The 27,544-nt window shown below is 42.8% G+C and overlaps 2 protein-coding genes and 2 long non-coding RNA genes across 5 annotated transcripts; 3 read left to right on the forward strand and 1 right to left on the reverse strand.

The window, feature by feature from the left end:
* The first annotated feature begins 2,113 nt into the window (after positions 1 to 2,113).
* Positions 2,114 to 2,877, forward strand: LOC112843342 (ribosomal biogenesis protein LAS1L-like). The gene is made up of 2 exons (XM_025901936.1): positions 2,114 to 2,239; positions 2,312 to 2,877. Exons 1-2 carry the CDS (start codon positions 2,168 to 2,170, stop codon positions 2,744 to 2,746), a joined length of 507 nt encoding a protein of 168 aa, XP_025757721.1. The 5' UTR covers positions 2,114 to 2,167; the 3' UTR covers positions 2,747 to 2,877.
* Positions 2,878 to 10,219: 7,342 nt separating this feature from the next.
* LOC100699262 (ribosomal biogenesis protein LAS1L-like) lies at positions 10,220 to 16,043 on the reverse strand. 2 transcript variants are annotated; one of them, XM_019349678.2, is made up of 3 exons: positions 15,912 to 16,043; positions 15,594 to 15,698; positions 10,222 to 12,061 (listed from the first exon to the last, which is right to left on the reverse strand). In XM_019349678.2, exons 2-3 carry the CDS (start codon positions 15,636 to 15,638, stop codon positions 10,808 to 10,810), a joined length of 1,299 nt encoding a protein of 432 aa, XP_019205223.1. In that variant the 5' UTR covers positions 15,639 to 15,698; positions 15,912 to 16,043; the 3' UTR covers positions 10,222 to 10,807. The 2 variants fall into 2 exon arrangements, with proteins under 2 accessions (XP_025757718.1, XP_019205223.1); XM_025901933.1 differs by lacking the exons at positions 15,594 to 15,698; positions 15,912 to 16,043 and adding an exon at positions 12,215 to 12,893 and having other exon boundaries at positions 10,220 to 12,061.
* A 6,009-nt stretch (positions 16,044 to 22,052) lies between these two features.
* Positions 22,053 to 23,716, forward strand: LOC112843345 (uncharacterized). Its single transcript, XR_003215648.1, has 3 exons — positions 22,053 to 22,352; positions 22,557 to 22,751; positions 23,678 to 23,716. It is a non-coding gene; the product is annotated as an uncharacterized LOC112843345 (long non-coding RNA).
* Positions 23,717 to 24,879: 1,163 nt separating this feature from the next.
* Positions 24,880 to 27,244, forward strand: LOC109196198 (uncharacterized). Its single transcript, XR_002057690.2, has 3 exons — positions 24,880 to 25,339; positions 25,493 to 25,546; positions 26,450 to 27,244. It is a non-coding gene; the product is annotated as an uncharacterized LOC109196198 (long non-coding RNA).
* The last annotated feature ends 300 nt before the right edge of the window (positions 27,245 to 27,544 follow it).

Genomic DNA, 27,544 nt, shown 5'->3' on the forward strand with positions numbered 1-27,544 from the left:
GCATTACTTTAAAACTTCTCCCAAATTCTCAGCCAGTAATAAGATGAGAGGAATACACAGTGGGTTGGTTAGCACTGTTGCCTCACAGGAGGAAGGTCTTTCTGCGTGGAGTTGCGTGTTCTTCCCGTGTTCTCCCTGTGTCTTCCTTTCACAGTTCAAATGGTTGAAATGGACTGGGGTTAGGTTAAATGGTGATTTAAATTGCCCATCAGTGGGAAAGTGAGTGTGAACGGTTATCTGTCTCCCAGCTACCATAGGGCGCCTCTCAGCCTAGGGTAGCCTATGTTCTTAGCTTTATGTTCACCTTGTGAAAACTGCCATAGAACAGCGTGTGGACCTGCGGCTGGTCAAAGGTCAGCTCCTGCGCTTCACCTATGTAGTCCAGACTGAAGTATAACAGGTGCTTGGTGGTGGCTGCAAAAACACAAACACACAGGATAATAAAGTCATTTATTATTTCTCATAAAAGCCACAATATTGAGATTATTCAGTTACACAGGATTAATGAAGACCCGTTACTTTTTCACATTTTAATTTATGGCCTCTTTGCAAAATCAGTTATGGAAGATTGCTGTGTGTCATGTCAGTCCACATGTGACTACCCATCAAAGACAATGAAAGATCTGACCTGACCCCCAAAAATCAGTTTTATCATCAGCATTTAAATGCTCCAAAAGACCAATTAATAATAATAATTCTACCAACAAGTACTGTGTTTATTTTCTAGCTAAACTGAGGAGATTTGGAGAGAACTATATATTTATCCAAGAACTATTTGAAATACCAGTATGACATGTTCCTTTATGAGTATGAACACGAGCAGGTGAGACTGGTAAGTCTAACTTTACTTCTGTTTTAGCAATGGTTATCAAAAATCCTGACCAACTGTGTAAAAAAAAGTCTGGAGCCATTTTTAAAAATAGACTGGAAATCACCGCCAGGGTGGCGAGTTTACAGAACGTGTTCACTTCTGTTCTCTGTTATTTTTAAAGAACAATGTAGAGCATTAAGGGAATGCAACAAGTGCAAAGACATGCTTGCAGTGCAGGAGGTGAGGAGGTCCAGGCAGTATTACTCACAGTCAATCACCACTCCCATCTTTGGCTGGAGGTCATTCTCCGTGAGCTGCCAGAGAGCAAAAGGCTCCCTGGGTGTATCCTGCAGCATTCGGAAGGCAATGCTGATGGTGTGCTCTGGAAGGATGGCAAGAGAGACCACAAGATTCACTTTTTTCCATCACTGACTAAACACATTTGTGTGAAAGTTTACGTCATTTTCCTTTCTATGCCCGAGCCTCACAAGCACAGCACAAAAAAGGACCATTTGATGTTAGGGTTGGCTAATGAAGTGAGACATGCTACAAGTGTTTGAAAAGCATTGCATTAGTCTCTATATCAGTGAACTGGTGTTTACTGAAATAAAACGACAAATAAATTAAAAAAAGGTGGAGGACTTTTTCAAAGTTTCAGTTTAATACATGACTGTAAAGGAGGACAGCGTGTCTCACCTTTAACAATACTGTTTCTGATGGTGACTTCAGGGCACACTGCAACACAAGAGTGTTTTTGGCAGCTACTGTGACATTCAGTAGTTGCCTCACTGTTCTGACACACAGAACAAAACTTTTGACTACAAAACACACTAACTTTAGACTCCAAACATGGATGACGCCACAGCACTTCCTCCCATTGTACAGAAATGAAGCCCAAATATCCTGCTTGTGGGAGCTGACTTGTTGCGCTTTTGGAGCCAGAGTCTGCGAACAGAGATAAGCAAGTTTCTCCGTGACTGCAGCTGCCAGTCAAAGCTGTTATGATGACGTTGCACCCCAATTTAACAGCATTGTGGTAGTAAGTAGACTCAAACGTATGAGAAAGGAGACGCTTTGAACATAAATCAGCGTGATAAGAACTATTGATAATGAAAGAAAGCATATTTGGGAAAAAAAAAAAAGTATCTGGGAAAAATGTAGTTATTTTAGTCTGACGCCAGTCCCATCTGCTAACATGGAGGAGGCGGGGTTTATGACCTATACTGCTGCCAGACACCAGGGGGCGATAGAGACGTTTTGGCTTCATATTTGGGGAGCTGCCGCGTGGTCCATGTTGCTTACAGTCATTGGTTAGTACCATGGTTGCTAGGCAACCTGAGCAGCGGGACTGGCCTGATGTACCTTGAATTGGAACAGGCATCAGGAGCAGGAAACGAAGCCGAAAGAGCGCGAAAGATGGAGACGCAGGTACCTTGGCAAAACAGAGCAGAGTTTAAAATGGTTAGGGAGTACCTGTACTCAAAGGACCCCTGTCTGCAGAGGTTTGCGTTGGAAAGGATCTCGGCTTGGAGGGTCACGGATGCTGACAGCTCCCCTGCGAAAGTGATAGTGGACTGCACAGCGGAGCTGTTGCGGTGCCACTTGCGGGACTCCTCCGGAAATCTGGACGGAGAATCACTGCGCATGATGTATGTGATGGTTATTATCAGATTCGTCAATCTGATCACCGAGGTGATGAAAAACGTAACAGTCCCACCGTGGGTGGTGGACCTAGGCCACAATATGGAACATGGGCTTGATCCTAATTTGAACTTGTGCCGAAAGGCATGTAAGATGGCCCTGGAGCTGGTAGAGCAGGAGTTCTGGTCCAGGCAGTTGGGAGGAGAGGATGAGGAAGCTGACTTAAAGCGGCAGGAGGATGAGGCTACACGTAGCAGCATCCCCGGGGCCTCAGGCACCAGCCCGGACAGCTGAGGGCTTCCATCTGGATTACAAACATCAAGAGAGATGTCATGCTTTGACTCTTATTTTGCTAAAGCAATTTTGAAGCAGAAAAAATGTTCAAAAAATGTTCTTACAAATTTAACAAATTAAAATGGTTAAGCACTGTATTCTCTGTTGATTCTTGAACTTAGCGTTTCAGTGTTTTAGTTTTCCAATATACAAACTTTTTTGCAAGTGTCTGACATTAAATAGAAGAAACAACACATCTGAATCCTAAAAATTAATAATCAGATGAACTGACACTAAACATATGTGGTAGTTGTGGTCATTTGGGTCAGGTGGAAGCCTCTGTGTTCTTTTTTAATATTTTTATTAGGTGGCAGAGGAAAAATGTTTAACACAGACCTTCCCAAAGTGTGGGGCAGAGCCATTGCAGGGGGGCGCGGCATGAAAAGGGAAAAAAAATAAAATAAAAACAACGCTTGGACACTGCTAGCACGGGCGCCTACACAAACGCAAAGCAGGAGATGAAGCATAGCTCAATATGTTTCCAAACCAACTTCATTCTAACCCAAAGACTAGAAAATATAGTGAAGCATATCTTCCCTTTGGTTTCACCTGCACAAGTGCCAAGGTAGGTCTCCCCTGCAGAATTGGTTTGTTGGGCTGTTCAAATCACAGACAAACAGTATCCCGCAGTTGTTTGTTTTTAAACCCATTTTGCACAGAGAGGCATTTTTTTGAAAAATTTATTGATAGCAATCTTGAATATTATTACACAGGAAAAAAAACAACTACATGTAAAATAATTACACCGTGACGCCTCTGCCTTTCTAAATAGAGGGACAGTAACTGCCTGTTTATATGTAAGCGTGTAAAACCTGAAGATAGAGACAAAATACTGTTAATCTGACTATCTACTATTCTGCAATTCATCTCATGTAAACAATAACGTGGCGCACATACCTTTGACGTTGCATGACAAACTCTGTATTCCTGGTCCACACATAAACGCAAAAAATGAGTTTTAAAAAATCTCCGTTTTCGGTGATTCGAAACTCCGTTTACGAGTGGACGAAACAGCTGCGTTAGTAGTTTATTTTCTTACTACCTGCCAACATTTTTCTTGTAAAACAAAGGGGGCCCAGCGAAAAAAGTTTGGGAACCACTGCATTACTGCAACAGTGTGCAGCAACATTAAAATGACCTGCTTTATGTCATGTAGGTCCTTTAACACTGACACTTCTGTGGAGGTCAATGTGTAGAAATGCTACAGGTGGGCTGTTTGTTTGTTTGTTCTTTAGTCAGTGTGGCCGACAAGATGACGTTAGACGTCTGTGGTATGAGTGTGACAAACGCTTTCAGCCTTAAAGGGTCCAAAAACATTTATTACTGATGAAATTCACAAATCTCTACATTCACATTGCAGCACGGAACAATAAAAACATTTAAAAATAAAACCACAGCAGGTTGTGATGGAAAATACACATGATATAAAAAATTACACATGATGAAGTAGATTTCTTTAAGAAAAAAAGATCATTTAAACAAGTATTTTAAGCACTTTGGCAGAATTGGCTTTTACATGTGATATATTTCATAATGTTTAATAAGCTTCATACAGTTAAGCACAATCACTGCATGACAGAAACACAAGCTTAATCTCTCTTAATAATAATAGTGTACAGCTACGCTGCTTATTAAATAAAAACAAACAGGTTACAATGCTTTTATTTTTATTTTAGTAGAGACTCAAAACTTAGAACAGACAGCTGCTGGGGTTTGGAAAAGAACTGAACAAATATTTTAAATATACTTTAATCATTTCTGGAGCAGCCTTTGGGATCTCCAAAGGCTCTCACTGTCACCAGCTAGTGCCATTGTCACTAGCTGGTCATAAAGTGTTACTCAGTCAGCCGTGCCAACCACAACCCTGGCAGTGTTTGTCTGCTTCAAACAGTGTTACCAGCTTCTCAGTAAGGAAAATCGGTATTGACTTTCCAAAAAGTCATCAAAAGTGGCTAAATGACATCATCGACTAATTTGCAGAATTCATCAGATTATGTAAACTGTAGGAGAGAGATTAATAACATCATGGAAGTGAAATAAAGTGAGTAAACACCCTTAGATGATTAGATTTAGTTGCGGGGTGTGCAACAAACCCTTTTGCTTGCGCCGAGCGGGATTTGTGGGACGTCTTCGTTGTCATGGCTACCGAGGAGAGCTTGGATCGAGCTGGCCATGAATGGTTATGAATGGGTTCAATTGATCCTTTCTCCATTGTCCAATGTCATTTCTATAGCACGTTTAAAGGTAACACAGCTGACCAAAGGGCTTTACAAGTCAATTCATGCACATGTATAAAATTGAATCAAATGAAATTTGTTTTATTAGCCAATTTAACCTTTTAACTTTATGCACATTGCATCATGCAAAAATGAAATCTTTTATGTGGCAATACCGGCTTTTGTACTTTGGAAAAAAAAAAAAAAAAAAAAAACCAACAGCTGTAACCATATTTATACAATTTTCATGTATTTTCTTAGTGGCTCCTTGGTGGAGGAGACACCCACCCTCAGGGCTTCCAAAGCTAGTATACTCTTACTGCTGGTCCCAAGCCTGGATAAATGAGAGGGTTACATCAAGAAGGTCACTTGATGTAAAAATGTGTTTGGATCCATCTGCTGTGATTCCCTCCTCAGGAAAATAAGGGAAGAGCCAAAAATGTCCAATACTGTAGTTTTTGTTTTCTCTTTTTAATCAAACATAACTCAGTAGAGCTCCATTTTCACCTAATGTTAATGTACAGTAAGTACTAATTGTGGGCTAGCAGAAGCTAGGAGGTTAGATAATGAAGGTGATGACTAAGTAACATTTTGTAAATTACAGAGTAGCTCTTAATTACACAGAGCTAGGCTAGGTGATCAACTATTTGGCACAGCTGACAGACTTTCTTTCAGATAATTGACCTGTTGGAGTCGTGGTTCAATAAGTCATCCGTTTGTGAGGTGAGTCAATTTCATCAACCAGCAGCTCGTTAGCTGACTGGCTGCTTAACTGTCTCAGTAACGGAGCCAAACTCCTCCTTGAGCAGTTTGAACACGTTGTCCGAGAACTCGTCTCTTGGCCTGCCCGTGCCGTTCAGCTGCACCGGCAGGAGGTCGGGGTGGTGTGGGATGTAAGAGGACGGGCAGTGCAGCTCATTTAGAGTAAACCAGAAGGTGTCCGGATCCACCTGGATTAAGTGTCGGAACACACTGTGCAGGAAAGGGAAAGAAACATGGGAACGGGATTAGTTCTGAGCTGTGTCTTGCTTTGTATGTAATATCTATTGTATGGAAAACACCTTCCTATAATCCAAAGTGACAGACTGAACCAGTTTTGCTGGCTTTAACATGCGGACCAACAGTTTAACTATAAGCTCATTAACTCAACACTGCCTTTCTCTTCGGGTTTGTTTTTTAAAATCACCTCCAAGCAGGAAAACACTTAAGTATATTAAAGCATGTGTTTTACTTGTGGCTATTGCTAGTTAGCTCTGTTGTGTGCCAACCTGAAGTTAGCTTAACTGCTCCTGTCGGTTTTAGCCACCACTGCTGAACTACATCTGCGTATTTCTGGAAGTTCTTTCTCAAGGGACAAAATGAGTGAGGGTGATATTTAAATCAAGCCCACAAACTGATTTACTAAAGTTTGGGCTAAAGGGCTAAAAGTCTTATATTACATTATTATAAAGACTTACCTTAAACAGGCTTCTTGCAGTCTGATGGGTTGTCTGGAGCTCAGGTAGGGTAGACAGGCTTCACAAACTACATCTAGGTCTGCTTCAGCTGAGAAAACCAAACACAGGACATTTTTACTCATATCAAAATTGTAATACTTTTACCTTTTATCCAGAAATTACAACAGAAATCAACTTGTAAAAGAAAATTAAAAAAAAAAAGAATAAAATGGAACAAAGTTAATTTCACTTATTAATCACAGCAGCAGAATACAGTTTGAGCTCGGTGCCTGGTCTTCGGGTGGATCACTCCCTACAAATATGTTACTCATGAAACTCCAGGAGCATACAGGTGGATGCTGGGGTGGTGGATGGGCTGAAACAGCAGGCAGTGGTGCAGCAGGATGTGAGGCAAGTGGGGCACGTTACATGCGCAGCTCCAGGCTTCACTACATACATGGGTACTGTTGTGAGTGCTTCTTTTATGATAATGTCTAGTGCATGCACATAATGACGCTTTTATATCCAAAAGAACAAAACCTTTAAAAATATGATCCTGGTTCCAAAAATATGGGGTAAAGATAAGGGAAAGAAGAGGAACTAGGAAAAATACGAAAGAGTATAAAAAGTAGACCAAGCCTGGACTTTACCTCTGCTAACTCCTAATGAGCTCAGCAAAACTGCTGAGGTGGTTCAGGGAGGATTTCACAGCAGGCCGTTTGCACATCCCTGGATTTCAGACATCCACTCTTCCACTATTTATGGGCCTGACTATGTGCAGCGCTTCAGCTGCTGAACTGTGCAGTTTGATTGCAATTTTCTGTGAGGTTGTGTGACGAGAAAGAGCCCATTCTTCTTAAGTATTCCACGTGACCAGTTTTTAATCGTAAATGAGGATCACGTGCTGTGGCTTTAACAGCCTCACGTGTGGAATTTTAAAGACAATCTGACAAAATATCTGTAGATCATGTTGTTGTGTTACAAGTCAATATAGAATCAGAGCAATGTTTTAACTTCTTTTGCTGAAATAATCTACCAGTGTTAAAAAGTGATGTGCCAGTTGCTCTGATGTCCGCTGATCAAACAGATCAAACAGTGTATAAAAAGTATAAAAGTAGACGTGTGTTTTGCGAGGTCAGAACGTTAAAGCTTACCAACACTAATTCTGCCTGTCCAGATCAGCATTTATTCTTGAAATTGCCCACTCCCACTACATACCACCTCTCCCTCACCACTGCTGGTTAATCTCCTTTTTAAACCCATCCTTGTCCCACCCACTGTGAACTGAAGCCACAGACATACTGAAACCCACTTCACAGAATAATCACAAAGAGCATCTCAAACACACAACATGTATCGTGCCTGTTTATCTGCACACTATACTGTATGAGAGAGTTTGGAGTACAGAAAGTGCTGTAAGCTATTTTAAAGGAACAGTTTCACAAACAACCTGATTTCTTACAAATTGAAACAATTGTCTTTACACTGCAGTCACTGTTAGATGTAACGCTGGCTCTGGAAAGGCTGCAGACAGCTCTGTCACCTTTGTGACTCTTCCTCTGTCAGCGATGAACCTCAGTGGGAGGGTGTGACATTCATGATGTTCACAATGAGAATAAGAAAGAAAAGTATTTCCTTGTGCCCCCCTCTCCCTGTTAATGCCCTACCTGGCACCCTGGCAACACTTTGCTAGACCCGCCCCTGCACAGTTACCAGCTGTCAGCTACGTAGAAAAGGATGCTGATGTTATTTGTCTCTCAGAAACAGCTCATAACTTCCCTTCAACTCATTCATGTCACCTAACAGGTAAACCTGTTTCTCCATCACCTGTTCAGCTCTGATGATTCAGTAAGGACATCTCCTGGTTTCATCTTCATGTTTCCCTCTCACCAGATATACAAACCGATATCATGACCAGCAGCTTTACAGCTGTGGCTCCAGCAAACATCAGCTGATACTAGAAATTAATATTAAATACATTCTAACAACAGCTGATCAAGCTTAAACGTGCTGCTGTTGTTTAACGTGACATCCGCTGGTTTCCTCTTTCTGGCGCAAAGTGGGCGATAAATAAACAAGAGAGAAAAGCCGATCAGCTGATCATTGATCAGTTTCATGATTGAGTAGAAACAGGAGAGAATGACAGGAGAAGAAGATGCAGCTATGCAGCTGTGCAGCGTAACGACAGAACAGTGTTGGGAAGGTTACTTTTAAAATGTATTCCACTACAGAATACTGAATACATGCCCCAAAATGTATTCTGTAACGTATTCCGTTACGTTACTCAATGAGAGTAACGTATTCTGAATACTTTGGAATACTTAATATATTATCATGCTGTTTACAACTACATGAATGTCCTATTGCTGTGATTTATTACTGTTACTGAAGGTACGTAGTACGAAACGTAGTAAAGGGACCTCTGGCTAATACGGTGGGTTCGTGTCGGGCTGGTAGCCGAAAACTAGCTTTACTTTGTTGTCTGGGTCAACTTTGCTTGCGGGAGACAGAGAGAGGCGTTGAAAGGCTGCTCCAACGGAACTTATTTTTTCCGGAGGAAAACACGAACACAGTGTACAGTTGAGTCTTAATAGCTTACTTACAAATGGGCTCGTCAGGCACTCTTCTTGGCTGCTGTGGTTATTATTATATTTACATGCTTCCAGCTCCCGTTTTTGCTCCGTGACAGCTCGGACTTTTCCTTTCTCTCCCTCCCTCGCTCACAGACACATAACGTGTATGGCAGTCCATTCTCCCTGCAGCACGGACTACACTGCCCATCAGGCTACATGCTTTAGAGCTATGCCTGTAGCATTCTGCCTTTTAGCTTAGCACAACAACAACAACAAAAAAGCGCTCTCTCACCCAGGAAACACGCAGAGAGAGAGCGTCACCCCGTAACCATGGCAACCGTAACGCTGCCGCCTGGAACAACAGAACGTAGCTGTCAAACAAACCCAAACAGTCCTGACCCGCGACAATATGAAACAGGAAAGTACCGCCGTGTATTCCATTTATTTCAACAAAGTAACTGTATTCTGAATACCACCTTTTTAAACGGTAACTGTAACGGAATACAGTTACTCATATTTTGTATTCTGAATACGTAACGGCGGTACATGTATTCCGTTACTCCCCAACACTGCGACAGAATAAATCCAGCTTTCTTTTCATTCTAGCTAAAGTACGGGACAAACTGTTCCTTCTCAGCTCAACACGAAACGCGTAATAATTTCTCTGAATGCGGGACGATTCCGTTTGTACGGGGAGAGTTGGCAACTCTACTAACCTTATGGATAAAATAAAGTTCACTATCAGTAAAATCATAGCACCCACCCAGCTGTATAGAAACTCCGTCATGCTAGCTAGCACGCAGTACCAGTTATTGTAACTGACTGTAAAAACTCAGCACAACGAAAATAAACTCCACCTAAACTTGGTTTATATCTGACCCAGATAGACTGCACGTCATAACTTCTTACCTGAAGTTCAGTTCATCTGACACTCGGACCAGCGTCTGCCTAGGGTCTCTGCTCCGCCTGCCTCCCTTCTCCCTCATCCACCTGCTGGCCTCCACCACTTGTTAATTTTACTGAATCTGTGGAAGCTCCGCCATAGTCACCACCAAACTACTGAGTTATTTTTACACACCGGCCAATCTACCACCTTTCATCGTTTATACCGTTTCCAAAAAAAAAAAAAAAAAAAAAAAAAAAAAAAAAAAATCATCGGGCCACCGCGCAAATGGCCAGTACAGCTATGGTCGTGCGTGCCATCAGTTAACCCTTCGCGTGCCTAGGATTGCCGACCCCTGGTTTAGCCTAAAATGCCAATGATATATATTTGTCCTCTGCAATATTTTGGACATTTGTAATGGAGCTAATATTTTTATATATATTCCAGCTACACCTTATATTTTGTAACTGTGTAATGTGTTATTTAATTTTGTTCAGTGTTACTGCTCTTATTGTCTCGGAGCGACTGTAACCACACAATTTCCTCAGGGATTAATAAACTCTTATTTCACTTTCAGCTCCAGCGTGCAGAGAATGTGTTAAACTTTTTCTCTGCCACCTACTAACAATAAACACAAAGAACATAAAGGCTTCCACCTGGCCCAAATGACCACAACTACGACACATTTTCAGTGTCAGTTCATCAGATGATCAGTTTTCAGGATTCAGATGTATTGTTTGGTCTACTAAATGTCTCTCACACACACACACACACACACACACACACACACACTTGCAAAGAGCATGGTTTAATTCAAAACACAGGAATCGAACATTTCATTTTGTTAAATCAGAACATTTTGTCTCCTGAACTGCTTCTAGCACAACAAGAATCAGCGGAGGCTGGAATGAGACTTAAAACAGCTTCAGTCCACATTTCAGTCTGTTGAGGTCGCTGTTGCTCCAGCGGAGGCCCTCAGCTGGCCGGGCTGGAGCCGAGGCCCCGGGGATGCTGCCATGTGTCGCGCTGCTCTCAAGCTCCAATGGCTGGTTAGACACAGTCATTATCGTATAATTGTCCACCATGAGGCACGACGGGTCGTCCGACTGTCCAGGAGCTTTACCAAGGGGGTAGTTCTTCCATGAGACATTATCAGTGCACACCTGCCACGGAGAACCTCTGAGGGCAAGTGCTCTTTCAGCCAGCAGGTCTGCCCATTTGCGCTCCTCACTTCTCTCCGAGTCCATCGGTGAGGAATGCAAGGGACGGGCATCCTGCCGGGAGTGTTGCATCTTGTCTAGCAGCATCTCCACAGTATATATGGGCTGCTGCTTCTGCAGAGGTGTGCTGTCCTCGGAGCGCTCTGTCTGTGTGTAGATGGAGCAGAGCTGGAACAGCTTCTCTCTGGTTTCCTGAGGGGGGGGGTGCTCCATGTCATCCAGGATGAGCTGGATCAGGTGAGGTGTGCTGATGCAGGGGGCATCCAGACATGCAGAGAGAAGCTGCTGCCACCTCAGCTGGATGCGGTTGATAAAAATCCTGTCCTGCGTCTCAAAATGATAATCAAATTTGTTGTTGTTGCAGAGGAGCACTTCTGTAATCCATGCAGAAATATAGAAACACCTGTGACCGTCGGGCTCTTTGCTGAGCAGCTTCAGTTCCACAAAGAGCTTCTCCAGGAAGAGGTGAATGAAAGATGGAGAGTTAAGCATCTTCAGCAGGAGCAGCCAAAAGCGCAGGAAGGTTTGTGGGACTCTGGGCTCAGTGGGACTGGCACTGTCAGAGGTTGCACAGCCTAATGTTTCCAGCTGCTCCATGGTGGGAACAAGAAATCTGTCCTCCAGCAGCACATCAACCAACAGCTCGCTGGACTCCAGTGCAAACTGCTTGATCTCACCCAGTAACCAGCTCATGTCTGCTAAGGGGGCCTGCCACAAGCTCTTCTCCTTGTCTTCAAAAGACCCATCATCAAAAGCTTGGTACTGGTCCTTCTCATAAGAGATCAGCAGCTCCCGAGCTTTTCTGTAGGCGTCCACTTCTTTCTGCCTGGCAACGAGCTCATCCTCATCCTCGCCATGCGACTGCAAGTCCCAGCGCTCATCGGGGGCTCTTCCCAGCTGTCTGGACCAAAACTCCTGCTGGAGCCACTCCAGGACCACCTTACATGCCTTTCGGCAGAAATTCAAAGAAGGAAACTTGTAATGCACAATTGCGTGCCTTAGATCCACCACCCACTCGGGGATGTTCAAGTTTTTAGCCTGTTGCCTCAGCGTCTTGCCCCTTTTCTGCTGGGACTCCAAGGTAAGAGTAACAAATCTTACCAGGGCGATCGCGTACATCATGATCAAGTCCTCTCCGGTAAGCTGTCCGGAGCGGTCCCGCATCTGGCAACGCACGAGGTACGCTGTTGATTCCACGGCCAGGGGTAAACTATTAGGGCACCTGGCCCTCCACGCCAATATCCTGTCTAACGCAAACCTCTGCAGAGAGGGGTCCATGGAAAAAAGGTTGTCTCGAACCTGCTCCCACTCCGCTTTGTTAAACCAAGGTACCACATAGCGCTTTTTCTCAGAGTCCTTTTTATTCATTGTGCGCGCTCAATCTCTCACTCACCGGGAAAAGCCGCTCGCCCCACGCAGAGATTTATATGACAGAGGACCGCGTTCAGAGCTTCGAGTTTTACCGTTGCTATTCGAACAGCATCCAGGAAATGACGCCGGCGTTCGTTTCGGCTTCGTTTGCGGCTGACATTCACCCCGCGGGCACGCTGGCGCCACCTGCTGGGGACAGCCTCTTACAACACCCTCAGGCCCAGATGAGCCCTGCCTGCTGAAGATGCTGCGTGAGACGTTTGCTAAACAATGAGACTCATCAGAATCCAAATACTTTATTAATACCTGAGTAAAAGACAGAGGGGGAAAGTAATACAAGTTCAAGCATGGAGAAAGAATCAGGAGGAGCTGAAACAGGCTGCATACACACAAGCGTTAACCCTCATCTGTTTAGTCCATCTTAGGACAGAGCTGGGCCTCTTGACCAGTCAATGATGAACTCTGCAGAGTTCATCATTGACTGGTCAAGAGGCCCAGCTCTGTCCTGTCTGCTGAAGTTCATTGAGCAGATAAGCTAACATCCATCATGGACAGCCCCTCCCACCCCCTGCATGAGACTGTGGAAGCACTGAACAGCTCGTTCAGCAGTTGACTTCTACACCCACAGTGTAGGAAGGAGCGCTACCAAAGGTCATTCTTACCAGCAGCTGTCAGACTCTATAATCTAGTTTAACATGGTTATCTGACTCATGTGTTTAATGGACATATCAAATGTTTTTAAATTGTTGCTGCTCACTTGCAGCTTGTTTGTACATTTCACCAGGATCATTCACCCCTTGTGTAAATATCTGTACACTTTTATTTGTGTGTGTATGTATATAGAACCACCCTGCATCTTCCTTCTATATTTCATATTCCTCTTGCTGTGTAAAGCAAGTACCCAAATTTCTCATTTGTGGGATAAAAAGGTTTATTTTATTCTATTTCAACATTAAACTTGATACTTTGTGAAAAAGTCAAAATATGGAGATTAAAGGTTCCATTTCAAGGCAAACAAATCTATTGTCAATGAGTCTGTAGGTGGGCAGCTTGATCCAAATATTTATAATATTGACATACCAGCACTGGTATTGGTATCAGATGTGTCTCTCTTCAGTCTGTCTGTATAGACCACTGAACTGTATAAATGATTTTTTGGAATGAAAAAAAAAATCGTTAACTTTCCTTTTTCCTGGGGCTTTGCATCAGTCACCTCCTCCCAGCCTCATATTTCTGACAGTGTAATCAAACAGGTGCTTTGGTTTCATCTTCTCCACAACTGTATTTCACCTCATGGTGGGTTCTTATCATAAGTAATGTGCCAAAACGTTATTACTTGTGTGGTGGCGCGAATGAGGGATAACCGGGGACGGTGACTAAGATGTTGACAACACCACCTGGGGAGGGAGTTACACCCCAGGAAAGATTTCTTTAGCCAATGTAACTGTTGCACTGGCTACCAAAGCCCACAGACTTGTTATTAACAGCAGAGGTGAGACAGATGAATTTTACAAATCAATTTATTAAGAACTACTAAAAGCACAGAATTGTAAAATCAGAAAGGTACCTAAGGTAGCAGGATTGAGACGGCAAGATAAAGTGTTTTAATGAACTAACAACTGATGATTAAAATGACCAGACTCCCTACCACGATGCTACCCTAAAACAATCACAGCTTGATAAAAAGATAACTAAACAAAATACTGGAGACCAGCCACTTGAGGAGGCAACCCACACAGAGAACTGCCCAAGGGTAGTGATGGGACGTTCTGTATCGAGGCTTCGAAGCGTGTGTCGAGTAATGGAGGGGGCGTTTCCGCGAAGCGCGTATCGAGGCTTGCTTCATTTATGGGAGCTGAAAATGATGACGTCCGAAGCCTCGCTGCCCGGCTGTACCACGTGACTGGTTCATGAAGCGGTTCGAACTTTTCCGCGAGCTATGACAGCGATATAAACCCCTTAGACTTCATTCAAAATTTGGGTGTTTGATGGAGAGCTGCGATTAGTGAGATTTTGGAGACAGTTTGGAGGTTTATGAGAGTGAGGAGAGAAAGTCAGGAGAGGATGGAGCCAGCTAAGAAGAGGAGGATGTCCTCCCCTGTGTGGGAACATTTTGATTTTATTCCTCCCAACAAGGTATGTAAATTTCTACAGAAGATGTATTTTCATAATACTGATGGTGCAATACAATTTATGTTAATCTGTCTTTACTTTTGTACAAGGTGAAGTGTTTGCTATGTGCCAGGGAGCTGGGATATAACAACACCTCATCCATGCTCAGGCACTACAGAGCTTTGCATAAGAATAAGGGGAACACCGACTGTGGAGCAAGACCAGGTGAGCCATCAAATGCCATGATAATATAGCATGCAGTAATGTTACTAAATGATATAACAATATTATACAACTGCAATAAATTACGTGTGTGATATTTATATTTGTGCTTTGTTTTTATTGTCTTTCCTCAGGAGAACAATCTCAAATAGATGAAGACCTGGTTAGCATGGTGATTGAGGACTCCCAGCCATTTAGCATTGTGGAGGACAAAGGATTTAAAAGATCTGTTAAATCATTAAATCCTAGCTATGTTCTCCCCACTAAAAAGGTCATAAAAGCAGTGAAAATCTAGTTTTTACAGAATAAAATGTGAACAGGCAGGACTGAGGCACAAAGCCTCAGTGTGTAGCTGTCCATACCTCAACGTTACAAAAGCACAACCACTGTCCATACCCCAACCACACCTCACCTCACAGTAAATGATCATTTCCATTTCAAGCATTTCCAAATAATCATTTCCCATACTGCCAGTATAAATATACACAGTATACTGCCATCACTACAATATAGATGTTTTACACACTCCTTTTATTGCTGACATTTACAGGCTGTGTGCAAAATACCACACGCTTCAAATTCATGCCAACTAATATTTTTACGTCCACTAGATGTCCTACTAGAGCAAATGAAGCTTCACGAAGCTTTGCGCTGGAGTGAACCAATTGGATGAAAAGCTTCAGTGCTTCATGAAGCTTCATCTGGCCATCACTACCCAAGGGTGCCACCAATTACTCACCCATGTAGTTCCACTGCAAACCTCACCGTCACTCACACTGAAATCTAAATGGTGCAGTCTGCCCGGTGTGTACACTCTCATGCATTGGGGAGGGGATTCCACCTCACGTGCCTAGCCCCTCAACAAGCGGCCGCACCTCCACTAAAGCAATAAAACAAAGCATAAAACGTTAAACAAATTAGTAAAAGATCTACATAAAAGAAATACATGCCAAGTTACTGTTCTTTATAAAAGCATCACATAACAAACAAGACAGCAGCAGTATAGCACAATCCTGTAACAAAAGAGGGAAACAGTCGTCAAGATTCACCCTACTATATGCCACAGTATGATAAACGCAACAGTCCCACTTACCACTCTCTAAAGGGCAATACTAAAATGAGTAGCTTTCCTGGAGAGATCTGCAGTGCTTAGCTGCCTAATGCTCTCAGCCACCTTGGATGGAACAAGACTGCCAAATGCCTCAGTCTGGTAGTGAAGCGCAGCTGTTTCTTATGAGGCCGCTAATCGTCAGCTGGGAAGGTGATGAAGTTAGTGCTGCATTCGTGGACATCATGTAAAATCCTACCCCAGAATCTAATTCACTACACTTGCATGGGCTCACAGTGGGTAGTTGTGGGTGGGACTGTGTGAGCAGGGCAAACCCACACCTATCCGACACAGGGCAACAGACGTTTTGACCTTTGATGTCTCTGCATGGGTCCAGATGGACAAAATTATTCTGGATGGGTTTTCTAAAACCTGTAGTGGTCCAGTTCTTTAACCTAAGCCCCAAAAGGTTTTCTGAGCTTCCTGCTCAAAAATGAAATGCCCCAAATTAATTGAGTGCAATTACAAACTCTGTGTATACAATCTTGGTATCAAAATAAAGCTAACACTTTTGAAATGTCATCAGAGGTGTAAATATTGCAGCAGATATTACTGTGTCAAACGTACTGAGACTGGAACAGAAAAATTAAGTAGATTTTATCATTGCCTGGTTTTTTTATTTATTTTTTAGCATATAAAACATGCGTTCAGTTCACATTTCACAACAAACACAGAAACAAACGACCTTTATTTGTCACATACACAATCATACAGGGTACAACATGTAGTGAAATGCTTGTGTCTGAGCTGCAGACATTTCATTCCAGAAATTCAGTAACCAACATATAAACATCATCTGTGCAAAGTGTGATGTTTCTAAAGTGGAACAGTGAAAAATTACAGCACTGCCAATACATAAATATCCAGACGTTGTATGTCCAATTTTGGCACACATTGAACACCATGTCAGTTGAATTTTTTAGGTATTAAACAGCAGAAATTATTTAATTTTATTTACAGACCTAAAAATACTTTTTGAGCCAATATTTTTTTCTTTTTTTTTTTTTTACTTTTAAATTGAACAAGTAAACAACAAATATACATAATAATGCAGATATAGAAAGGGCATGAAAAATCTTTTACAACTCATGTATACAAATACAAGTAGGTAAACAAAAAAGGAAATCAACCCCCCGCCCCCAAATAAACAATTAAAAAAAGGAAAAAAAAAGGGTGCTCGAGGTATAAATAAACAACGTATAAATCAAGTGAAACATTCGACACAGCTCTTGTGTTTTACATGCTTTGGAATTTGTGCTGTTCTTTAGATTCTCTAGATAATTGTGGTCGTTTTTGTGGTCTTCTTTTGCGGCTCTTTCAGTGAATTTTAGTTAGAGCATGGTGAAACTTACATGAGGTCTGATGAATTTGTGGTTCAGTTTTGTTTGTTTAGTGGACTTGTGTGCATTTACGCTCCACTCCACCAGGAGTGGAGCCTGCGGCTTAATTTGACTCAACACGGGAAACCTCACCCGGCCCGGACACGGAAAGGATTGACAGATTGATAGCTCTGTCAATCCTGGCTGAACAAAGCAGAGGGGGATCAGGTTTGCCACAACTTGTTCTCCAGGGACTCCTCTCTGCAAAAGTTAGCATTACAGAGGATATCGGCTTGGAGGGACAGGTGTCCTAAGATATCTTCTGTGGAGATTGATTGCACGGCGGATCTGGTTCGCTCAAAAAATCCTGGCACAACTTCACCTGCTTCCAAGGTGCATGGAGAAGATGGAAGAATTAAAAAAGCAGGAACTCCAGCAACACTTAAGGAAAGAAGAATAACTTTAATAATTAACCAACGCGTTTCGGCTTGTGGCCTTCATCAGGGTCATAGTAAAACATTGTAAAAAAAAAAATTGCTGGTTCGCTGCCAGGTGCGTGACCAGTCCGGACCGCTAAACGAGGAAGAGATGGCGCTGATGTACGGGATGGCCTTTGTGAGGTTTGTCAGCCTCATCACAGAGGGCAAAAAGAAGAGGAAGTCCCGGACGATGAAGACGGGGCTAAAAAGCTAAAGATCCCAGAGTGGTTGGTAGATGTGAGGCACAGGGCCACTCACTGGAAGACTCCTCCATCCCTGAAGTCGTTGCGACAGGGATGTGAGGCGGCCCTGGAGTGGCTCAAAGAAGAGTACTGGGCCAAGTATAGGGCTTTGGAGCGTGATGTCACTGGAGGTGGGCCACGCCCCCTTCCGCCATGACAGTAGGCTAGACACAGGATACAGCTTCAGCTATGGTTCGTACGTGTTGTGTTATCAGTTGCAACGTTTGATCACACGATCGTGAAGGCAAGAAGCTGGATAATGGGCTCTCTTTTCATCGTTTTTCAACCTGGAGGCAACGTGAGGGATCCCATGTATCCGATATTACTAAACAAAGACGTCAGGCTTGCATTGCAGCGGTGAGACGAGCGGATCGAGTTCTATGCAATCCCCAGCTTTTTGTTGGTTTGGTCTCTGCATCTTCTTTCCGGTGAGTTCTAAATTAATTCATATCACTATTAAAATGCTTTTAGTGTTATTTTCAATGTGCTGAGGTCATAGATAATGAGATAAAACATGCTAATGTGTGATGCTGCAGAACCACGTCATGTCATCATGTCACTGAGTAGCTTATGATTTAGCATTATTGCAGGCAAACCAGCATATGAAATGGATGTAACAAATCCAGACTGGGCACCAACACTGCTCATGGGCCTCTAAAAACATACTAAATTGCTCTCATTGTACACTAATCCGCACATAACTTCCAGATGAATCACACACCTGTCATGTGCACTAATTTTATCTTACAGGCTTTTATGCAGCTGCAGAGTCTGAAGGTGTGCCCCGTGCAGAAGTAATCGATGAAGATCTGACAGAAGAACAACAACAAAATTACAATGTCATAGCCAGTGTTGGGTAAGTTACTTTAAATTAGTAACTTAGTTACATTACTAGTTACTTCTCTAAAAAAGTAACTCAGTTACTTCAAGTTACTCGTTACTTTCAAAGTAACTAGTTACTAGGGAAAGTAACTTTGGTTTTACTCAGAATTCTCTTGTTAATGTGTTGCTTCCCTAACTGGATACCCAGCAAGATTGTCAGTCTTCTAGCTTACTTGCCACAAGTGCACTGTGCCACCTACCAAAAGAAAGGAAAAAATAATGTGCACATTTCCATGAGAGAAATCCCACGCCTGGACCGTCGTTGACCACCGCCATGATTCTAGCCTGCTTTTTACATCCAACACAAAAACTGCAGTCGTGGTGCTTTTGATTGTACTCAGAACTTGGAAATTCTGCCTTCTGAATAGGAAGATGTAGGTAACACCAGACTGCAGATGAGCTGCATACAGAGCTGGACTGGGACAAAAAAATCGTCCCGGGCATTTTGACTAGAGACCGGCCCACCATTATAGGAAAAATCATAAAGCCTTTGAATGAAAACAAACACTGTTGTGACAGTGATGTACACTGTTCTGATGGTATATATGTATCAGTCTATCAATTGTTTGTTGTAAGACTCAGATAATTATTTTTTTTTAAAGCGAGACATTTTAAATGAGAATAATAAAGAAAAGTATTTCCTTGTGCCCCCCTCTCCCTGTTAGTGCCCTACCTGCCCCCCTGGCAACACTTTGCTAGACCCGCCCCTGCACAGTTACCAGCTGTCAGCTACGTAGAAAAGGATGCTGGTGTTATTTGTCTCTCAGAAACAGCTCATAACTTCCCTTCAACTCATTCATGTCCCCTAAAAGGTAAACCTGTTTCTCCATCACCTGTTCAGCTCTGATGATTCAGTAAGGACATCTCCTGGTTTCATCTGCATGTTTCCCTCTCACCAGATATACAAACCGATATCATGACCAGCAGCTTTACAGCTGTGGCTCCAGCAAACATCAGCTGATACTAGAAATTAATATTAAATAAATTCTAACAACAGCTGATCAAGCTTAAACGTGCTGCTGTTGTTTAGTGCGACATCCGCTGGTTTCCTCTTTCTGGCGCAAAGTGGGCGATAGAATAAACAAGAGAGAAAAGCCGATCAGCTGATCATTGATCAGTTTCGTGATTGAAGTAGAAACGGGAGAGAATGAGAGAAGAAGAGGCAGCTGTGCAGCTTCAGCTTTGTGTCTTTTTCATTGTAGCTGAAGTCCGGGACAAACTGTGTTCCTTTTCACCTCAGTACGAAACGCGTAATATTTTCTCTGAATACCAGACGATTCTGTTTTTTAGGGCACGGTTGGCAACTCTAATAATTAACCGTATGAACAAAATAAAGTTCAACATCAGTAACATAGCACCCACACAGCTGTATAGAAACTCCGTCATGCTAGCTAGCACGCAGTACGAAAATGTCAGCATACCGAAAATAAACTCCACCTAAACTTGGTTTATATCTGACTCCGATAGACTGCAGGTCATAACTTCTTACCTGAAGTTCAGTTCACCTGACACTCGGACCGGCGGCCGCTTCGGGTCTCTCCTCTTGCCTCCCTTTTCCTTCATCCACCTGCTGGCCTCCACCACTTGCTAATGTTATTGAATCTGTGGAAGCTCCGCGATATCCACCACACGAAGTAACGAGTAACGAGCCTATCTAAATCCCAGTAACGAGTAACGCGTTCCTGGTTTTGGCATAATAACTAGTTACCGTGCTTGTTACCACAATAATAACGTAGTTACTGTAACGCGTTACTTAATAACGCGTTAGTCCCAACACTGGTCATAGCTGTGGACAGCAGTTGTGTTGGACAAGTGGAGGTTGAGGTACCAGCTGCAAATGTGGACAGTGGCGATCGGACAGACAGCATCACAGAAGCTAAAGGGCAGACGAAGCATTGTGTGTGCAATGAACAGGGCAGAGCAGAAATAAACACAACACTGCTTGATAAGATTGTTAAGGTTTGCTGTGTTTTGGTGAATATGTGCCCCAGTGTGGTTGTCAAACCAGCGCCAAATGAAACTTGCTCTTGTTGAGTATTCATAAAGCTGTTGTGTTGCATGTGTAGTTCATTGTAAATAATTGTACTTTGTGTGAAGTAGTTTCAATAAAACAGAAAAGAATAGTATACATGTTTTTTTTTTTTATTCTTGATCTTATCACATGTACTTAGCAAGTACATAAAAATGAAATGCAAACTATTTACATGGCAACACACAGCTGGCATCAATCTTGAACCACAAAATGAAACATTACAGGCTATTTAGAGCAGCACATTGTTTGGAGAAGTATTTCCCAACAAGTTCAGGAAGACACACTTTAAGAAAGAAGTCTTGTTCTTGCTTTAAACGTGGTTCCCAGAAATCCACATCAGGGAAGATGCGTATGACAGAAGGTCTCTCTGTGTCCACACAAACGAGGTCACAGTGGTTGGAGTGCAGTTTCATTCAGTCGTTGTGAGTGCAGTACCTGAAACACACAAAAACTACTTTTAATAAAAGGTCTGTAATGAACCAAGGCTAATAAGGTTGGCTGTACGTGCAAATCAAAAACTGTAACAAGGAAGTTGTTTAGAAAGTTATCATGTTCAAACCGACTTACCTTTGTCTTAACGACAGGAGACTGGCCTCAAGCGGCAGGAAGGTGGCATATTAAATAGAATCAAAAAGTTTGCCATGAAGTCCAGTAATCTGTTTATTGATGTGCTGCTGGAGGATGTAAGGCTGCAGTGCGAGAGCGAAGTGCTCTAGTGGGGTGATATTGTACTATAAGGTCATTAAGATACGATGGGGCTTGATTATTTAAGACCTTGTATGTGAGGAGCAGGATTTTGAATTCAATTCTGGATTTAACAGGGAGCCAATGAAGGGAAGCCAATACAGAAGCAGAAGCTTGGAAACCTGCTGGCAGGGTCACTATGTTTACACCTCTTTTCAGCACACCTACCTAGTCCCACTCCTTCAATTAAGGTAAATACAAGCAGGTCATTCTGAAAAGAGACACAGCTTATCATCTTATCCTTCTACAACACCTAAAAGCACTCTGTTCATTTCTTCGCTAGATTAGCCGCTAGCATACACACTGTGTTAGAGGCTTGTTGCTACCTAGTTAGCCATGCTGGCTAACACCTGTTACTCTGTATTTGTCAATGATTCAGCACTCCTTCGGTTTTGTTATCCATTTTTAGACAGTAATGGGATCATCTGCACACTCCACAGAGCTCCAGAGTTACTGTTCATAGCAAAAGTGTAATGCTGCCCTGTGTGCCCACAGATGACTATCGGAGCAGGCTGTCATCCAAACAAGGTGAAGGTCTCTGACCCTGGAGTGGCAAAGACAGGCCTCCAAGCCTTCCAGCCAACATACTTCACTCAAGGTGGGCTCGGCTGCAGATATTCCACTGGACATAGGAGAGCGTGACCTCAGCCAGCTGACAGCCTCTCTTACAACACCTTCAGACCCAGAGGAGCCCTGCCTGCTGAAGATGCTGCGTAACGCTCACATCGGTGAGTGTCCGTCTGATAATTGAGAAGTTTGCTAAACAATGAGACTCATCAGAATCCAAATACTTTATTAATCCCTAAGTAAAAGACAGAGGGGGAAAGTAATAAAAGTTAAAGCACGGAGAAAGAAGCAGGAGCAATTGAAACGGGCTGCATGCATACACAAGAATAAGTGTTGTTAACATCTGTTTTGTCTGTCTGTCTTAGGAATCTCCTTTGCTCCCAAGGAGATTGGTGAGCACCTTGTTAACATCAAGAAGAACGGCCGTCATGTTCCCAGCAGCCCAGTTGCTGTTATGATCAAGCAGTCAGGGATTGGTGATGTGAGCCGTGTGCGTGTGAGTGGACCGTGGCTGACCGAGGCCAGGACTTTTCAGCCTTGAGAGTTCATCATTGATGCAGGTATATGCTCAGTGAAAGCATAGATACTGTGATATTTTTCTTTTTAAACATTCAAATAGAATATTTGTCAGTCTCATCTTGTTATATTAGGCTTCATCTGCTTGAGCCTTTCCACTGAAGGACTCAGTTAAGTGGGCATTAACGCTGAGGACCAGGAGGATGGCTGGTGACACGATGTGTTGCTTTTTTAGGTCTTTTAGCCTGTTTCACTTTGTCAGACAGGTTCTATTTAACTGATTCACAAGTCTGAAATTAATCAGGCCTGAGTGTGTTTAGTAACACTGAACTGAGGTGTCCAAAATTGGTTAATCACAGTTAACTCGTGATTTAACAAGAGGGGCATTTTGTTTTTACACAGGACCAGGGGGGTTTGGATAATCTTTCTCCCTAATCTATGAAACCATCATTTAAAAACTGCATTTTGTATTAACTTGTCTTATCTGTGTCTAATATTAAAATGTGTTTGATGATCTGAAACATGTAAGTGTGATAAATATGCAAAACACTAGGAAACCAGGAAGGGGGCAAACACCTTTTCACATCACTGTAGACGTGATTACAGAATACCTTTTACATCCTGGATTACAATAGGATATCCATCAACGGCAGATACTGGTCTCCATGACACACAGATACTGGAGTGGTCTGAGAGAAAGGAATCTGTGTCTCTGGACCAAAATGACTGTACGTGTAGTGCTGTAGAAATAATACTGCCCACAAACCTTGATGTTTCTATATGTGGAAACCTTCAAGTATGCATATCCTCCTGTAAGGGTAAAGTAATGGGACATTTGCACTTTTTGCATGTAAGCCTGTCGGTCTTAACTGGAAGTTGCACTTGAGCTGTCTTGGCATCTTTCCCTTGTTTGACTCACCACTTTTGCCCTGAGCTGAACCGCTGCCTCCTTCTCTGTTGTGGTACTCAGCGGTGACCAAGATGCTGTAACGTGCATCTGGCTGCAGTGACTCCAGCATCACCTGCTTCTCTCCACCAGGGACCAGCACCTGCAGACAACAAACAACACTATCATCCCAACACAGTCAGAACTCATTTCAAGTTTTGGGACTTATGGAATTTCTGGAATTCTGACACATGACAGCCGGCTGAAGCCCAGAAGAGGTGAAGATGTGATGACTACGACCCACTCGCAGTGTGATCCTGGCTATCAGCTCCAGTCAATGCTGTGTAGGACACGTGATACTGGAGGACATGAGCATTGGGAGGTACCCAACTGATCACCATGCTGACGGCAGTCTCATCAGAAACCATGAGGCTGGTTGGGCCTCCACCAGAGCCTGCAGCAACATCATAGAAGAGATAAAGTACCACAGCTAACGACACTTAACACTCACTTTGCTCCTTTATAGGAGGAAATTATTTTGGCAGCAGAGCAAAGTGTTTTTTTAGAAAATAAATGTCAAGTATAACAGAGAATTTGATACTTTGATTTGATACTTTAACCTCACTACATTTATTTCATAGCTCGGAGTTCTAGTTACTCAAAGATGAGAATTGAGATGTGAAATTTAACCTTTAAGTGACTAGTACTTTCAGAACTGCCATCAATTACACAATGAAGTTCATTGACGTACAGGTTATTGTATTAGTAATGCTATATTGTACATAGAGACAGAATATGACATGAAGGGCTACTGACCACAGAAAAGTCAAAGGTAACTGGGCCTATAGCCTAACGGGAGAGAAACAAGCTTTCTGCGATTCTATCTGTGTTTTTGTCTCATTACTGTCATATATGTCCTATCATTAAAACACTGGCTTCTAACAACTAACAGTGTCTCGAAAATAATTGAATAAATTAAGAAATAATATGGCTGCATGACTCAAATGCACGACTTGTAACTTGTGTATTTTTTAGGCTGAACACTGCTGCTAATGTGACTTCGGTAAATGGTTTCAGGCTCTCCCCTCCTGAGTTTGGTTTTTTTTGTTTGTTTGTTTTTTAAAATCTTGTGAATAAAATGTATACAAATGTGTGTGATTAATCACAATGTGTTAGTGTGTAATCACCCTGAGACATGCATGCCTGTCTGCTAGATCTTAGATCAGATCTAAAGCCATTTGTGATTTGGAGATGCAGGCTGCAGATTGTGTCCAGATTATCCCAGCTCTGGTCACTAAACATCCAGTCTTCACTTATCAAATGTGTAAAATTCAAGACTGGTCCCAACAAGGCAAAAACTGCATAGCCACACAAGTCCCAGCGTTTCCCACAGCAGCAGCAGCAGCAGCAGCAGTGAAAAGAAAGTGGATAAAGGATGAATGAGTCTGTGCTTATCGGGTCTCCGGTCTCCCCCAAGCTGGCGTTGTTGTTGGTAGCCATGACAACGGAGATAGTCCCAGCTTTGTAAATAAAGGCCCCAACACCCTAAAAAAAAGAAAAACAGAAAAGGCAAAAAAAGGTCGGGATTCCCGGCGCAGACCGGGAATCCCCCTAGCAGACCGAAGCTCTAGACAGGACTCGGCATGAGTGAGACTCGAACCATCGCCCGTCTGTACTTCAAGGTGCCAGGGGCCGGCGACAAGTGCTCTGCGCCACCTGCCAGGCCGTGGAATTAGTGCAAATGTGGTATATTTGACTTCTCTGAACACGAATTATTTTTGAAAAGGAAAAATAATAATTTTAATGTGAGGCAAAACATGTATGGTGCTCGGTAAAGATGACACGCCGACTCACTTCTTCTTTTTTTGTTTTTTTAAATTTTTTTTTTGTTTGAGAAAGTTTGTTTTCATCTTAAACCATTGTCAGTGACGTCATTCTACGCGACTACCACAGGTAAGGAAATGCCTGAATCTGTAGATCTTTTTCTTTTCTTTTTGTTGTGTAAAACACAAAAATCCCGAAACAGTCAGCTCACAAAGTTGCAGGTTGGTGGCAATTTGGCAGAACAGCCAATGACTTAAATCATTTAGGTGCATATATCTTGCCACAAGACATGTGCGCTAAGCTAGCTAGTTTCTGTTAGCGAATCAAGGTCAAGCTCCTCACATATCATCATCCAGGGTACAGTCATATGCTGATGAGGAGATCCCATGCAGGTAACATCAAGGCAGTGTAACAAGTTAAATATGCACTAATTTTAAGCTATTTCCTAATATCTAACCATTATGATAAATGTTTGCCTGCAACTGACACAGCCAACACAGATGTCATTGAAAAAAACAAAAGCCTGTGATAACATGTTTTTGTTTTTCTAGAATAGAAGAAGCACATTTTAAAAAGCCAGTAGGAATAAATCTTTGTTGTTCCTGCATGATTAGAATGAAGTAACAACAAGTCTGGCTGGAATAAGAAGTGGTAATCTGTGTACTGTGCTAGTGATCTGCATAATTCACCTTAGATGGTCATCTGTTTGGATGGCTGAAGTGGGCTAACGACACAGCTAATTTCATCAGGCTGCTAATGAAACATCTAAAATGATAGATGGTTAACTACACAACGGAAGCAAGAGCATTACAATCACTTGATTTAATGAAAGATTTTCCCCCAAACTTTTGATCCAAATGAGCAAAGTACTGCAACCATCTGAACCTTCTAGGTGTTACATGTTACAGTGTTGCACTCTGGCCAGCTTTAAAAATGGAAAAGTCTTTGTGTGGTTTACTGGGTTCTGTAAATGAGGCTCCTTTCATTTGTGAGCGTGTTGTTCTTCTCTTCCCTTTTGTCCACCCTTACAAGGTGAAGGTGCTGCCCACCCATGATGCCAGCAAGGTGCGTGCAAGTGGATCCGGCCTTAAAACCACTGGAGTGCCCAGCTCTCTGCCAGTGAAGTTCAACATTGATGGCAAAGATGCAGGTGAGGGACTGCTGGCAGTGCAGATCACTGTGAGCGCATGTGATCTGCTATTCCTCTTTGAATAGTACGCTGGTTGCCCCCGGAGTTCGAGTCTCCGGGAGGAAATCCTGGTGGTTTGAGGCCCCAGGCTTGTGTTGGGTACGGTCCATCACAAGGACATTGGCTCGAGCGCGCTGTTGGGGAGAAGCCGGCCCAGACCTGTGTTCGATCCAAGTACGCCACAGGGACAGCGGTTCGGGTACGCTGTCGGAGTCCATTTCTGCATACTATAGTGCACGGAGTGGTGGTGTTCGTTCCTTGGTCCGTAGAAGGCAAGGGCCTCACGGGGGACGCCTCGTGTAGTAAAATGGGATCTAGATCCAGTAGAGCGGCAGACGTTTCACCAGGCGGCCAGGGACAAAACTCAATGTGTGACTGTATGGTAAGAACTGAGTAAATGTGTGGTGTGTAAGATTGCAGAGAATGGTTGTGTGGGAAAAGTTGATGTGTGTGTAAAAAAAAAAAAAAAAAAAACAGTGAAAAATTGGGTTCAAAATGTTGAAAATGGGGAACAAAAAACAAGAAAAGAAAAAAGAGGAGTGTAAAAGTCGTCTCGTCTCCAACTAGCGGAAGGTGGTGGTCCTGCAGACCACCAGCTCCCCTAGTGTGGACACACAAAAAATTTCTTTTTAGCAGAATTGTTGATGAAAATAAGTAAAAAAAATAGGAAGAGGGTTTGGTGATTTTCAATGTAGAACAACTACAATCTCTCTGGGTTTTTAAGAAAGGGGACTTCAGAACCAGAGAGGGGAGACGTGTTTCTTTAAGCAATGAGAACAATGATCAAAATGTCTCAGTGTGTCACTTGCAGGTGAGGAACAGACCCGGATCAATTTTCCACGTGCAGCAGTCGGAAGAAAATTATAGGTTAACATCATTAGAAACACTCAAGCCAAGTTTTGGCTGAATTGTTTTACAGCTTAACTTCCATGTGTTTG

Source organism: Oreochromis niloticus, linkage group LG20, assembly GCF_001858045.2.
Source record: "Oreochromis niloticus isolate F11D_XX linkage group LG20, O_niloticus_UMD_NMBU, whole genome shotgun sequence".
Lineage (NCBI taxonomy): Eukaryota > Metazoa > Chordata > Actinopteri > Cichliformes > Cichlidae > Oreochromis > Oreochromis niloticus.

Bases quoted from the DNA above. Each gene is read 5' to 3' on its own strand.
- LOC112843342 (XM_025901936.1), top strand. From the start codon at position 2,168: ATGTACCTTGAATTGGAACAGGCATCAGGAGCAGGAAACGAAGCCGAA. The intron at 2,240-2,311 runs GTACCTTGGCAA...CCCTGTCTGCAG, and splicing joins CGCGAAAGATGGAGACGCAG to AGGTTTGCGTTGGAAAGGAT.
- LOC100699262 (XM_025901933.1), bottom strand. From the start codon at position 12,481: ATGAATAAAAAGGACTCTGAGAAAAAGCGCTATGTGGTACCTTGGTTT. The intron at 12,062-12,214 runs GTAAGATTTGTT...TTCTGCCGAAAG, and splicing joins TGATGTACGCGATCGCCCTG to GCATGTAAGGTGGTCCTGGA.